Raw genomic sequence first — 14,275 nt, forward strand, 5'->3', positions numbered from 1 at the left:
GGCGTCGCAGTTTCCAGACAATATATTAAATTAGAGAAAAATACAAAACTCTCCGTGTTTTAAGTTAAAAAATAAAAAAACACCCCCCAGGCCCCTCCCCCCCCATCCCCCCCCCCCCCAAACCCCGTGAGATAATTTGGGGGGGGGGGTTGGGGGGGGATCCCCCCTTCCCCCCTCCCCAGGGGGATGGACACAGAGTCGGGGGAGGGGGGGGGGGAATCACCCCCTCCCCACCCCACAGACTCATTGGGGCACTTGGGGAGGAAGGGGCGGGGGGGGAAGGGGATGCCCCCCCCCCTTGAATTTGGGGGGGGGGGTCCTGTCCGTGCCCCCCCCCCCCTCACAGCTCGATCTCAAAGGTTTTCTGCAGGTCTCCAGCAAAGGGGTTGGGGGGCTGGGGAGGAGGGGGGGGGGCAGCAGGGGGGGGCTTGGCCCCCAGAGCCGCCCATTGCACCTCGAAAGGATCCGGGGGGGGTTCAGGGGGTCCCATGGCTGGGGGGGGGGATAAACCGGGAGGGGCGGTTTTGGGGAGGGGGGGGGGGTGCAGGGGGGGTCCGGCGGCGCAGAAGATGTTGGCCACCATCTGGGAGGGGGTGATGCCCACCACGGGCACCGAGGGGGGGTACAGCCCCCCCGCAAGGTGGGGGGGTAAGAAATACCCCCCGGGGGCGGCGGGGGGGGGTGGTCCTTCGTAAAAGGGGGCGGGGGGCACCCCACTGCTGCCCCCCCCAGCCCCCTGCTGCTGCTGCGCCAGGGCGGCCTTGGACACCTCTTCCAGCCAGCGCTCCGCTTCCGAGGGGGTGCGGCGATGCCGGGGGGGGCCCGGGGCTCCCCCCTCCACCCAGGATGCTGGGCCTGCGGGGAGGAAGAGGAGGGATGAAGGTTGAGTGGGGGGGGGGACATGCGTGGCATGGGGGGGGGATCCACATCTCCACCCCCTGCTGCCATCAGAGGGGTCCCAGAGCTCCAAGCATCCTGGATCCCTAATCCCAGGGGTATCCCTGTAGCCATTGGTCATTCAGAGCATCCTGGGGCATCCCAGGTCCCTGAGCATCTCAGAGGCCCATCCCAGAGCATCCCAGGTCCCTGAGCATCCCAGATCCCAGAGCATCCCAGAGCATCCCAGGTCCCTGAGCAACCTGGATCCCAGAGCATCCCAGATCCCCAACCCAGAGCATCCCAGATCCCTGAGCAACCTGGATCCCAGAGCATCCCAGATCCCCGTTCCAGAGCATCCCAGGTCCCTGAGCATCCCAGATCCCCATCCCAGAGCATCCTGGATCCCAGAGCATCCCAGACCCCCAAGCATCCCAGATCCCTGACCATCCCAGAGCATCCCAGACCCCTGAGCATCCCAGATCCCCATCCCCGAGCATCCTGGATCCCTGAGCATCCCAGATATCCATCCCAGAGCATCCCGGATCCCAGAGCATCCCAGATCCCCATCCCAGAGCATCCTGGTTCCCTGAGCATCCCAGATCCCCATCCCAGAGCAACCCAGACCCCTGAGCATCCTAGATCCCCAACACTGAGCATCCCAGATCCCTGAGCATCCCAGATCTCCATCCCAGAGCATCCTAGATCCCTGAGCATCCCGGATCCCCAAGCATCCCAGATCCCCATCCCAGAGCACCCCAGACCCCTGAGCATCCTGGATCCCCAACACAGAGCATCCCAGATCCCCAAGCATCCCAGATCCCCGTTCCAGAGCATCCTGGATCCCTGAGCATCCCAGATCCTGGAGCATCCCAGATCCCCGAGCATCCCGGAACCCAGAGCATCCCGGATCCCCATCCCAGATCCCCGAGCATTCCAGATCCCCATCCCAGAGCATCCCGGATCCCAGAGCATCCTGGATCCCCATCCCAGACCATCCCGGATCCCTGAGCATCCCAGATCCTGGAGCATCCCAGATCCCCATCACAGAGCATTCCAGATCCTGGAGCATCCCAGATCCCCATCCCAGAGCATCCTGGATCCCTGAGCCTCCCAGATCCCTGAGCATCCCAGATCCCCAATGCAGATCATCCCAGATCCCCATCCCAGAGCATCCCAGATCCCAGAGCATCCCAGATCCCCATCCCCGAGCATCCCAGATCCCCGAGCATCCCAGATCCTGGACCATCCCAGATCATCCCAGCACATCCCAGATGCCTGAACATCCCAGATCCCAGAGCATCCCAGATCCCCATCCCAGAGCATCCCAGATCCCAGAGCATCCCCTGAAGGGCCAGAGGGGACGAATGATGGAGCCACATCCCCCCACCCAATAAAACCAAACTCAGGAGGGGATGACAAGGTGGGTGGTGGGGGTGTGTGGTGGGGGGTGTTACCTGCAATGCCCCCCTCAGCCTGGGGGGGGTCAGGGTCCAGCGGGGGGGGCGGGGGGCAGGCGAAGGACCCGTCGGTCTGAGCGCCGAGCTCGGTGACGCCGGCGCCGGTTCCGGGGGGGCTGGACGCCGCCTCGGGCGCTGCCATAACAGGGTGGTGGGGGGGGTTGGTGTTGTGTGTGTCCCTATGACGTCATACCCACCCCCCCAACCCCCTCACCCCCTCACCGTGGCGGCGCTGGAGGGTGGAGGGCAGCTGGTCCAGGCGCAGCGAGAGCTGCCGCTTGAAGGGGGAGTTCTGGCGGCCCAGGCTGGGGAAGCCCCGGAAGGAGCCCTGGCGAACCAGCTGCTCCAGCGGCGCGTGGCGGCGGGGGATGGCGCGCTGGGCACCCCCCCCGGCCAGCGGCGAGGACGTCACCGCCGATGACGTCATCACCGCCGATGATGACGTCACCACCGATGACGTCACCGCCGAGGATGCTGAGGATGATGCTGCTACATCGGGCGAGGTGCGGCCAGCGGCGGGTTCGGCGGCGGGGGTCTCGTCTGGAGGGAGGGAGAAGCGTGGAGAAGAGGAGGAGGAGGAGGATGGGATGGGGGGGTTTGTACCCCCAATTTGACCCCCCGAAACCCCCGCGCTCACCCCGCCTCCTGTCGGGGCCGCGGGAGGCGTCGAAGGCGGCGCTGAGGCCGCACTCCTTCTCCCGCCGCTGTTTGCGCTCCAGGCAGGCGGCGAAGGCGCAGCCCACGGCGTGGCTCAGCCGCTCGCCCTGAGGGGTGGGGGTGGGGGTTGGGGAAGGGGCTTTGCTGAGGTGGGCTTGGGGGTTGGGGGGAGGTTTGGGGAGGAGAAGGGGAAAAGGGGCCATGCACCTGGCCAGGAGCATCCCGCAGCCCTGAGCATCCCAGATCACAAAATATCCTGGATCCCCATCCCAGAGCATCCCGGATCCCTGAGCATCCCGGATCCCAGAGCATCCCGGATCCCTGAGCATGCTGGATCCCCATCCCAGAGCATCCCAGATCCCTGAGCATCCCAGATCCCCATCCCAGATCATCCCGGATCCCTAAGCATCCCAGATCTCTTAGCATCCCGGATCCCTGAGCATCCTGGATCCCCATCCCTGAGCATCCTGGATCCCAGAGCATCCTGGATCCCAGAGCATCCCAGATCCCTGAGTATCCCAGATCCCCATCCCCAAGCATCCTGGATCCCTGAGCATCCCAGATCCCTGAGCATCCCAGATCCCCATCTCAGAGCATCCCAGATCCCAGAGCATCCCAGATCCCAGAGCATCCTGGATCTTTGACCCTGGAATATCTCAGACCCCTGATCCCAGGGTATCCCTGTATCCCTGGATACAGCATCCTGGAGCATTCCAGATCCCAAAGCATCCCAGATCCCAGAGCATCCCGGACAGCAGAGCACCCTGGATCCCTGAGCATCCCAGATTCCAATACCAGAGCATCCCAGATCCCAGAGCACCCTGGAACACCTCAGGTCCCTGATCCCAGGGTATCCCTGAGCATCCCCATCCCAGCACATCCCCTATTTGTCACGCTGGAACATCCCACATCCTCCTCCTAAAGCACCCCGGGACCCCATCCCGGAGCATCCTGTATCCCAGAATACCCCAGAGCCTCCTGGGTCCCAGCCCCTCCCGTATCCCCGATCCCAAAGCCCCCCTTCCCCTGGGAAAAGCCCCCCCCCCCAGGACCCACGGAGTCCTTGAGGGCCAGGAAGCAGTGGCAGATCCAGCGCCGCGTGGTGCCGTCCCGGCAGATGTAGGAAAAGGCTTTGTCGAAGTTGCGGTCGGGGGCACAGAACGAGACCTTCTCGATGGTCTGGTCCACCAGCAGGTCCTGGGGGAGGGGATTTAGAGGGGGGGGCTTATCACCCAGACCCCTCCCCACACACCCCCCTCCACTGGGGGCCTGTCCCAGCCCCCCCAACCCCTCACCTTGGTCTTGTCATCCACCACGCGGAGCCCGTCGGCCGACACCCACAGCACCGACTTCACGGCTTTGCGGCCGCTCTGTGAGGGGAAGGGGGGGGGTGAGGGGAGGGAGGGGGGGTGAGGGGCTCCCCCCCACCCCCAAAGCCCTTCCCTGGGCAGCGCTCACCGCCTTGAGCTTCTTCACAGCCTCCTCGCAGACGTGCATCCCCCGCGACTCGTCCACCTCCGCGTGCCCCAGGTACTGTGGGGACACACAGACACACACAGACACACAGACACACACACAGACACACACACACACACACACACACACACACAGTGGGACGTGACACCCGGTGCATGGGGACACCCACACACTCCCCAAGAAACCCCAGAGCATCCTGCACCCCGGCATCCCTGCTCTGGAGCATCCCGCATCCCTGGACCACAGCATCCTGTAACCCTGGACCACAGCATCCTGTATCCCTGGACCACAGCATCCTGTATCCCTGGACCAGAGCATCCCATCCAGAGCATCCCGCATCCCTCAGACCAGAGCATCCCGTATCCCTGGACCACAGCATCCCGTATCCCTGGACCACAGCATCCCATCCAGAGCATCCTGTATCCCTGGACCAGAGCATCCCGCATCCCTCAGACCAGAGCATCCTGCCTCCCTGGACCACAGAATCCCGTACCCCTGGACCAGAGCATCCTGTATCCCTGGACTAGAGCATCCCACATCTCCAGACCAGAGCATCCCACATCTCTGGACCAGAGCATCCTATATCCCTGGACCAGAGCATCCCATATACCTGGACCAGAGCATCCCGTACCCCTAGACCACAGCATCCCATCCAGAGCATCCCGTACCCCTGGACCACAGCATCCCACATCTCTGGACCAGAGCATCCCGTATCCCTGGACCACAGCATCCCATATCCCTGGACCACAACATCCCACATCTCTGGACCACAGCATCCCGTACCCCTGGACCACAGCATCCCACACTACCTCGCCCCAGAGCATCCCGTATCCCTGGACCAGAGCATCCCATCCAGAGCATCCTGTATCCCTGGACCAGAGCATCCTGCATCCCTGGACCAGAGCATCCCATCCAGAGCATCCCGCATCCCTCACACCAGAGCATCCTGTATCCCTGGACCACAGCATCCCATCCAGAGCATCCCGTACCCCTGGACCACAGCATCCCATCCAGAGCATCCTGTACCCCTGGACCACAGCATCCCATCCAGAGCATCCCGTACCCCTGGACCACAGCATCCCATCCAGAGCATCCTGTACCCCTGGACCACAGCATCTCACATCTCTGGAACAGAGCATCCTGTATCCCTGGACCAGAGCATCCCACATCTCTGGACCAGAGCATCCCGTATCCCTGGACCAGAGCATCCTGTATCCCTAGACCACAGCATCCCACGCTACCTCACCCCAGAGCATCCTGTATCCCTGGACCACAGCATCCCACATCTCTGGACCACAGCATCCCGTACCCCTGGACCACAGCATCCCGTACCCCTGGACCACACCATCCCACACTACCTCACCCCAGAGCATCCTGTATCCCTGGACCACAGCATCCCACATCCCTGGACCACAGCATCCCGTATCCCTGGACCACAGCATCCCGCACCCCTGGACCAGAGCATCCTGTACCCCTGGACCGCAGCATCCCATCCAGAGCATCCTGTATCCCTGGACCAGAGCATCCTGTATCCCTGGACCAGAGCATCCCGTACCCCTGGACCACACCATCCCACACTACCTCGCCCCAGAGCATCCTGTATCCCTGGACCACAGCATCCCATCCAGAGCATCCCATATCCCTGGACCAGAGCATCCCATCCAGAGCATCCTGTACCCCTGGACCACAGCATCCCGTACCCCTGGACCACACCATCCCACACTACCTCACCCCAGAGCATCCTGTATCCCTGGACCAGACCATCCCATCCAGAGCATCCCGTATCCCTGGACCAGAGCATCCCGCATCCCTCAGACCAGAGCATCCCACATCTCTGGACCAGAGCATCCTGTATCCCTGGACCAGAGCATCCCATCCAGAGCATCCTGTACCCCTGGACCACAGCATCCCACATCTCTGGACCAGAGCATCCTATATCCCTGGACCAGAGCATCCCACACCTCTGGACCACAGCATCCCACATCCCTGGACCACAGCATCCCACATCCCTGGACCACAGCATCCCATACCCCTGGACCACCCCACCCCACATTACCTCACCCCAGAGCATCCCACGTCTACTCCCAGCTCCCTAACCCCCCTTCCCTGCATCCCACTGTCGGGTGGAGGGTGGGGGGATCCCACCCTGGGGTGGGGGTCCCACTCACCCTCACGGGGAAGCTGCACCTGCCGCGCCTCACGGCCTCCTCGTCCGCCTGCCACTGGTGGGGCCGCGCTGCCTCCGGCACGTAGGCCGGTTTCTTGCGCCGCAGGCTCTGCCGCAGCTTGTTCATCGCTGACCCCCCAGGCCGGGCAAGGCACGTGGGGGGGGGGGGGACACAGACACACAAGGGGGTGAAGACCCCAACCCACCCCTACCAGCCCCAGCCCATGGGTTGGGTGGGGGGGGGGTGAGGTTGGGATGCTCCTGCACCCCTCCCCACCCCCCCCACCCCATCCTGCTGCCATCCCAGTGTGAATTGGGGGGGGATTTTGGGGGGGTCACACCAACCCCTCCCCAATGGGGGGGGGTAAATGAGGGGGGGGTGTCTGGGCTGGTGGGGGGGGGGGCGCCTGTGACCCTGCAGGGACTGGGACCAGGGGGGGTTATGGGGTGTTGGGGTGGTGCAGGAGGGTCCACAGGGGCGGGACGACCCCCCCCCGGGGTGGGACCCCCCCCCCGGGTGGGACCCCCCCCCAGCATCCCCTTCCCCGCAGGGGTGTCTCTGTTTTGGGGGGGGGGGAGGGGGTGTCCCAGAGCCCTGAGGGAGCAGGAGCGGGGCTGGGGGGCGGGACAGACGGACACGGGCGGCACCCACCGACCCCGGGGGGGACGCGTGTCTCCCCCACACCCCCAGGGGGTGCCCACCCCCCCCCCCCCCCCAACAACCCGGGGCGCCGCCTTACCCACAGCCGCGCCCGGGGTTCGGCTCCGCTCGGCTCCCTCCGGCTTCGTTCGGCTCCTCTCGGCTCCGCTCGGCTCCCTCAGGCCCCGTTCGGCTCCGCTCGGCTCCCTCCGGCTTCGTTCGGCTCCTCTCGGCTCCCTCAGGCCCCGTTCGGCTCCTCTCGGCTCCCTCCGGCTTCGTTCGGCTCCTCTCGGCTCCCTCAGGCCCCGTTCGGCTCCTCTCGGCTCCGCTCGGCTCCCTCAGGCCCCGTTCGGCTCCGCTCGGCTCCCTCCGGCTTCGTTCGGCTCCTCTCGGCTCCCTCAGGCCCCGTTCGGCTCCTCTCGGCTCCGCTCGGCTCCCTCCGGCCCCGCTCGGCTCCCTCCAGACTCGTTCGGCCCCGTTCGGCTCCTCTCGGCTCCCTCCGGCCCCGCTCGGCTCCCTCCAGCCCCGCTCGGCTCCTCTCGGCTCCACTCGGCTCATCTCGGCTCCCTCAGGCCCCGTTCGGCTCCGCTCGGCTCCCTCCAGCCTCGTTCGGCTCCACTCGGCTCCTCTCGGCCCCGTTCGGCTCCGCTCGGCTCCCTCCAGCCTCGTTCGGCTCCTCTCGGCTCCGCTCGGCCTCGTTCGGCTCCACTCGGCTCCCTCCAGCCTCGTTCGGCTCCTCTCGGCTCCTCTCGGCTCCACTCGGCTCCTCTCGGCTCCCTCAGGCCCCGTTCGGCTCCACTCGGCTCCCCCCAGCCCCGTTCGGCTCCACTCGGCTCCCTCCAGCCCCATTCGGCTCCTCTCGGCTCCACTCGGCCCCGTTCGGCTCCCTCCGCCCCCCCCGCCATGCATATGCAAATGAGACCCCTCCCCAGTTCATGAATATGCAAATATACCCCAACTATACAGGGACCCACCCCCCCAAACCGGGCATAGCCCCCAAAATAGAGACACCCCCCCCAAAATACAGCCCCCTGCGCCCCCAAATACAGCCCCCCCCCCAAAATACACCCCCCAAATACAGACACCCCCCCAATACAGCCCCCTGCCCCCCCAAAATACAGCCCCCCCCAAATACAGCCCCCAAATAGAGCCCCCCCCAAATACAGCCCCCCTAAAATACACCCCCCAAATACAGACGCCCCCCCAATACAGCCCCCTGCCCCCCCAAATACAGCCCCCCCAAATACAGCCCCCAAATACAGCCCCCCCAAATACAGCCCCCTGCCCCCCCAAAATACAGCCCCCCCCAAATACAGCCCCCCCCAAATACAGCCCCCTGCCCCCCAAAATACACCCCCCCAAATACAGCCCCCAAAATAGAGCACCCCAAATAGAGCCCCCTGCCCCCCAAAAATACAGCCCCCCCAAAATACACCCCCCAAATACAGCCCTATGCCCCCTCGAAATACACCCACCCCCAAATGCAGCCCCCCCCCAAATCCAGCCCCCTGCCCCTTCAAACTACAGCCCCCCCCCCAAAATCCAGCACCCCTCCAAAACCAGGAGTATCCCCCAAAATGCAGCCCCCCCCCAAAATCCAGCCCCCTGCCCCTTCAAACTACAGCCCCCCCCCAAAATCCAGCACCCCTCCAAAAGGAGTATCCCTCAAAATGAAGCCCCCCCCCAAAATACAGCCCCCCCCCCAAATCCAGGCCCCTGCCCCCTCGAAATACAGCCACCCCCCCAAAACCCAGCACCCCTTCAAAAGCAGGAGTATCCCCCAAAATTCAGCCCTCCCCCCCCCAAATCCAGCCTCCCTGCCCCCTCCCTAAAATATAACCCTCCCCCCTACACCCCCCTTCCTCCCAAAACACAGCTGCCCCCCCCAAACCGGGCTACCCCCCCTAAGACCCCCCCCCACCCCCCCCAAGACCCCCCCCACCCCCCCCAAATCACAGCGCTGAGGGGGCCTCACCCTTTATTTAGGGGCTGGGTGGCGGGGGGGACACACAACGCACCCAAAACCATGGGTGGGGGGGGGTCTCAACCTCAGGGTGGGGGTGTCCCAAGGGGTTGGGGGTCCCCTGAGGGGTTGTGGGGGTGGGGGTAGCGGGCGTAGAGCTCCTGGAAGAGGCGGCGGCAGGGCACGCGGCCCCCGAGGCGGGCGCAGGCCAGGAAGACCCCCCCCCCAAAACCATGGGTGGGGGGGGTCTCAGGCTCAGGGTGGGGGTGTCCCACTGGGTTGGGGGTCCCCTGAGGGGTTGTGGGGGTGGGGGTAGCGGGCGTAGAGCTCCTGGAAGAGGCGGCGGCAGGGCACGCGGCCCCCGAGGCGGGCGCAGGCCAGGAAGACCCCCCCCCCAAAACCATGGGTGGGAGGGGGTCTCAACCTCAGGGTGGGGGTACCCCAAGGGGTTGGGGGTCCCCTGAGGGGTTGTGGGGGTGGGGGTAGCGGGCGTAGAGCTCCTGGAAGAGGCGGCGGCAGGGCACGCGGCCCCCGAGGCGGGCGCAGGCCAGGAAGACCCCCCCCCCAAAACCATGGGTGGGGGGGGGTCTCAGGCTCAGGGTGGGGGTGTCCCAAGGGGTTGGGGGTCCCCTGAGGGGTTGTGGGGGTGGGGGTAGCGGGCGTAGAGCTCCTGGAAGAGGCGGCGGCAGGGCACGCGGCCCCCGAGGCGGGCGCAGGCCAGGAAGACCCCCCCCCCAAAACCATGGGTGGGGGGGGGTCTCAATCTCAGGGTGGGGGTACCCCAAGGGGTTGGGGGTCCCCTGAGGGGTTGTGGGGGTGGGGGTAGCGGGCGTAGAGCTCCTGGAAGAGGCGGCGGCAGGGCACGCGGCCCCCGAGGCGGGCGCAGGCCAGGAAGACCCCCCCCCCAAAACCATGGGTGGGGGGGGGTCTCAGGCTCAGGGTGGGGGTACCCCAAGGGGTTGGGGGTCCCCTGAGGGGTTGTGGGGGTGGGGGTAGCGGGCGTAGAGCTCCTGGAAGAGGCGGCGGCAGGGCACGCGGCCCCCGAGGCGGGCGCAGGCCAGGAAGACCCCCCCCCCAAAACCATGGGTGGGGGGGGGTCTCAACCTCAGGGTGGGGGTGTCCCAAGGGGTTGGGGGTCCCCTGAGGGGTTGTGGGGGTGGGGGTAGCGGGCGTAGAGCTCCTGGAAGAGGCGGCGGCAGGGCACGCGGCCCCCGAGGCGGGCGCAGGCCAGGAAGACCCCCCCCCCCAAAACCATGGGTGGGGGGGGTCTCAGGCTCAGGGTGGGGGTGTCCCATGGGGTTGGGGGTCCCCTGAGGGGTTGTGGGGGTGGGGGTAGCGGGCGTAGAGCTCCTGGAAGAGGCGGCGGCAGGGCACGCGGCCCCGAGGCGGGCGCAGGCCAGGAAGACCCCCCCCCCAAAACCATGGGTGGGGGGGGGTCTCAGGCTCAGGGTGGGGGTGTCCCAAGGGGTTGGGGGTCCCCTGAGGGGTTGTGGGGGTGGGGGTAGCGGGCGTAGAGCTCCTGGAAGAGGCGGCGGCAGGGCACGCGGCCCCCGAGGCGGGCGCAGGCCAGGAAGACCCCCCCCCCAAAACCATGGGTGGGGGGGGTCTCAGGCTCAGGGTGGGGGTACCCCAAGGGGTTGGGGGTCCCCTGAGGGGTTGTGGGGGTGGGGGTAGCGGGCGTAGAGCTCCTGGAAGAGGCGGCGGCAGGGCACGCGGCCCCCGAGGCGGGCGCAGGCCAGGAAGACCCCCGCCCCAAAACCATGGGTGGGAGGGGGTCTCAACCTCAGGGTGGGGGTGTCCCAAGGGGTTGGGGGTCCCCTGAGGGGTTGTGGGGGTGGGGGTAGCGGGCGTAGAGCTCCTGGAAGAGGCGGCGGCAGGGCACGCGGCCCCCGAGGCGGGCGCAGGCCAGGAAGACCCCCCCCCCAAAACCATGGGTGGGGGGGGTCTCAGGCTCAGGGTGGGGGTACCCCAAGGGGTTGGGGGTCCCCTGAGGGGTTGTGGGGGTGGGGGTAGCGGGCGTAGAGCTCCTGGAAGAGGCGGCGGCAGGGCACGCGGCCCCCGAGGCGGGCGCAGGCCAGGAAGACCCCCGCCCCAAAACCATGGGTGGGAGGGGGTCTCAACCTCAGGGTGGGGGTGTCCCAAGGGGTTGGGGGTCCCCTGAGGGGTTGTGGGGGTGGGGGTAGCGGGCGTAGAGCTCCTGGAAGAGGCGGCGGCAGGGCACGCGGCACCCGAGGCGGGCGCAGGCCAGGAAGACCCCCGCCAGCTTGCGGTGCAGGGAGTAGCTCTGGGCCGGGGGGGGGGTCAGGCGCTGGCGCAGCAGCCCCGGCAGCAGCTCCTGCACCCGCCGGGATGTCCCCTGCACCCCGAAATCGAAGGGTTGAACCCCCGAAAAGGCCTCGCCCAGGATCAGGACGGTCGCCACGTGGGAGTCCTCGAAGGCCTGGAGTGGGGATGGGTGGGGGGGGGGGTGAGAAGGGGGGCCCCCCCAAAATGTAAAGGGGGGCCCCCCCAAAATATAAAGGGGGAACCCCCAAAATATAAAGGGGTAAACCCCAAATATCAAGGGGGAACCCCCAAATTATAAGGGGGGAACCCCAAATATAGAGGGGTAAAGTCCCACAATGTAAGGGGGACCCCAAAATTTAAGGGGGACCCCCAAAATATAAGGGGGTAACCCCAAAGTATAGAGGGGTAAAGACCCAAAATATAAAGGGGGACCCCAAAATATAAGGGGGGGTAAACCCCAAATATCAAGGGGGAACCCCCAAATTATAAGGGGGAACCCCAAAATATAGAGAGGTAAAGACCCAAAATATAAAGGGGGACCCCAAAATATAAGGGGGACCCCAAAGTATAAAGGAGTAGAGCCCCAAAATATAAGGGGGACCCCCAAAATATAAGGGGGTAGAGCCCTAAAATATAAAGGGGGGGACCCAAAATATAAAGCAGTAGAGCCCCAAAATATAAGGGGGACCCCCTAAATATAAGGGGGAACCCCCAAAATATAAAGGGGGGAACCCCCAAAATATAAAGGGGTAAACCCCAAATATCAAGGGGGAACCCCCAAATTATAAGGGGGAACCCCAAAAATAGAGGGGTAAAGTCACAAAATATAAGGGGGACCCCAAAATATAAGGGGGACCCCCAAAATATAAAGGAGTAGAGCCCCAAAATATAAGGGGGACCCCAAAATATAAAGGGGTAGAGCCCCAAAATATAAAGGGGGGGACCCAAAATATAAAGCAGTAGAGCCCCAAAATATAAGGGGGACCCCCAAAATATAAAGGGGGAACCCCCAAAATATAAAGGGGTAGAGCCCCAAAACATAAAGGGGGAACCCCCAAAATATAAGGAGGAACCCCCAAAATATAGAGGGGAAAAGTCCCAAAATATCAAGGGGGGCCCCAAAATTTAAGGGGGGACCCCAAAATATAAGGGGGGGTAACCCCCAAATATCAAGGGGGGAACCCCCAAATATCAAGGGGTAAAGTCCCACAATATAAAGGGGGACCCCAAATATAGAGGAGTAGAGCCCCAAAATATAAGGGGGACCCCAAAATATAAGGGGGACCCCAAAATATAAGGGGGACCCCAAAATATAAGGGGGTAACCCCAAAGTATAGAGGGGTAAAGACCCAAAATATAAGGGGGGGCCCCAAATATCAAGGGGGAACCCCAAAGTATAGAGGGGTAAAGTCCCAAAATTTAAGGGGGACCCCCCAAAATATAAGGGGGACCCCAAAATATAAAGGGGTAGAGCCCCAAAATATAAAGGGGGGGACCCAAAATATAAGGGGGACCCCAAAGTATAGAAGGGTAAAGTCCCAAAATATAAGGGGGGACCCCAAAATTTAAGGGGGGGACCCCAAAATTTAAGGGGGGGACCCCCTAAATATAAAGGGGTAGAGCCCCAAAATATAAAGGGGGGACCCCAAAATATAAGGGGGGAACCCCAAAGTATAGAGGGGTAAAGACCCAAAATATAAAGGGGGACCCCAAAATATAAGGGGGACCCCAAAATATAAGGGGGAACCCCCTAAATATAAAGGGGGACCCCAAAATATAAGGGGGGTAAAGACCCACAATATAAGGGGGGACCCCAAAATATAGCGGGGTGAAGTCCCAAAATATAAAGGGGGGTAACCCCCAAATCTCAAGGAGGAACCCCCAAATTATAAGGGGGGAACCAAAAACATAGAGAGGTAAAGTCCCAAAATATAAAGGGGGAACCCCCAAAATATAAGCGGGGACCCCAAAATACAAGGGGGGGCACCCCAAAATATATAAACTGGGGCAACCCCCAAACTTAAAAGGGATAAAACCCTGAAAAATAAGGGGGAAGCCCCCAAAATAGAAAGGCCTTCCCCCCCCAAACACACAGAGGGCCCCCCCAAACTCACAGGGGCACCCCCAAACACATAGGGAGCCCCCAAACACGGGGGGGGGACCCCCAAACACCCAGGGGGGGGACCCCCAAACACCCAGGGGGGCCCTCCAAACTCATGAGGTGACCCTCCAAACTCACTGGAGGGGCCCCCCAGACACACAGGGGGCCCTCCAAACTCATGGGGGGCCCCCCAAACCCAGGGGGGTGCTCTGAGCCCCTCACCTTGGTCTCGTAGCCCGTGAGGAATTTGAGGTCCCGGGATTTCCTCAGCACCGTGTCCCGGTCCCCGTCGGCCGCAGCTCGGATCACCTTTGGGAATGGGGACAAGGTGGAGATTATGGGATGGGAATAGGGACCCCCCCCTCCCCAAAACACCCCAAAAACACCCCCTTTACCCCCCGTTTTCCCCCCCTGTACCTCGATATAGTGATCAGTGAACTCCTTGTCAAAGGGGCGGCTCGCGCCGAAATCCAACAGCGTTACCTGAGCAAGGGGGGGGGGAAAAGGGGGTTTAGGATTTTAGGGAGGGGAAAGAGGGGTGTGGGGGTGGGTTTTTGGGGTTCCAGGGGGGTTCACCCTGTGCTGGTCGGCGTCGTAAAGGAAGTTGGCCCAGTTGGGGTCGGTCTGCATGAAGCGGAACTCGAAGAGC

The 14,275-nt window shown here is 63.7% G+C and overlaps 2 protein-coding genes across 2 annotated transcripts; both read right to left on the reverse strand.

The window, feature by feature from the left end:
* Positions 1 to 242: 242 nt before the first annotated feature.
* On the reverse strand, positions 243 to 7,394 carry LOC311204305 (numb-like protein). Its single transcript, XM_084280754.1, has 9 exons — positions 7,377 to 7,394; positions 6,638 to 6,765; positions 4,452 to 4,526; positions 4,289 to 4,363; positions 4,050 to 4,190; positions 2,974 to 3,100; positions 2,559 to 2,876; positions 2,334 to 2,471; positions 243 to 855 (listed from the first exon to the last, which is right to left on the reverse strand). The coding sequence occupies exons 2-9, from the start codon at positions 6,761 to 6,763 to the stop codon at positions 341 to 343; spliced, it is 1,515 nt and encodes a 504-aa protein (XP_084136880.1). The 5' UTR covers positions 6,764 to 6,765; positions 7,377 to 7,394; the 3' UTR covers positions 243 to 340.
* Positions 7,395 to 9,243: 1,849 nt separating this feature from the next.
* Positions 9,244 to 14,269, reverse strand: LOC311204307 (atypical kinase COQ8B, mitochondrial-like). Its single transcript, XM_084280755.1, has 4 exons — positions 14,203 to 14,269; positions 14,044 to 14,109; positions 13,849 to 13,935; positions 9,244 to 11,679 (listed from the first exon to the last, which is right to left on the reverse strand). The coding sequence occupies exons 1-4, from the start codon at positions 14,254 to 14,256 to the stop codon at positions 11,362 to 11,364; spliced, it is 525 nt and encodes a 174-aa protein (XP_084136881.1). The 5' UTR covers positions 14,257 to 14,269; the 3' UTR covers positions 9,244 to 11,361.
* Between the last annotated feature and the right edge of the window lie 6 nt (positions 14,270 to 14,275).

Source organism: Gallinula chloropus (genome assembly GCF_964237585.1).
Source record: "Gallinula chloropus genome assembly, contig: HAP1_SCAFFOLD_723, whole genome shotgun sequence".
Classification (NCBI taxonomy): Eukaryota; Metazoa; Chordata; class Aves; order Gruiformes; family Rallidae; genus Gallinula; species Gallinula chloropus.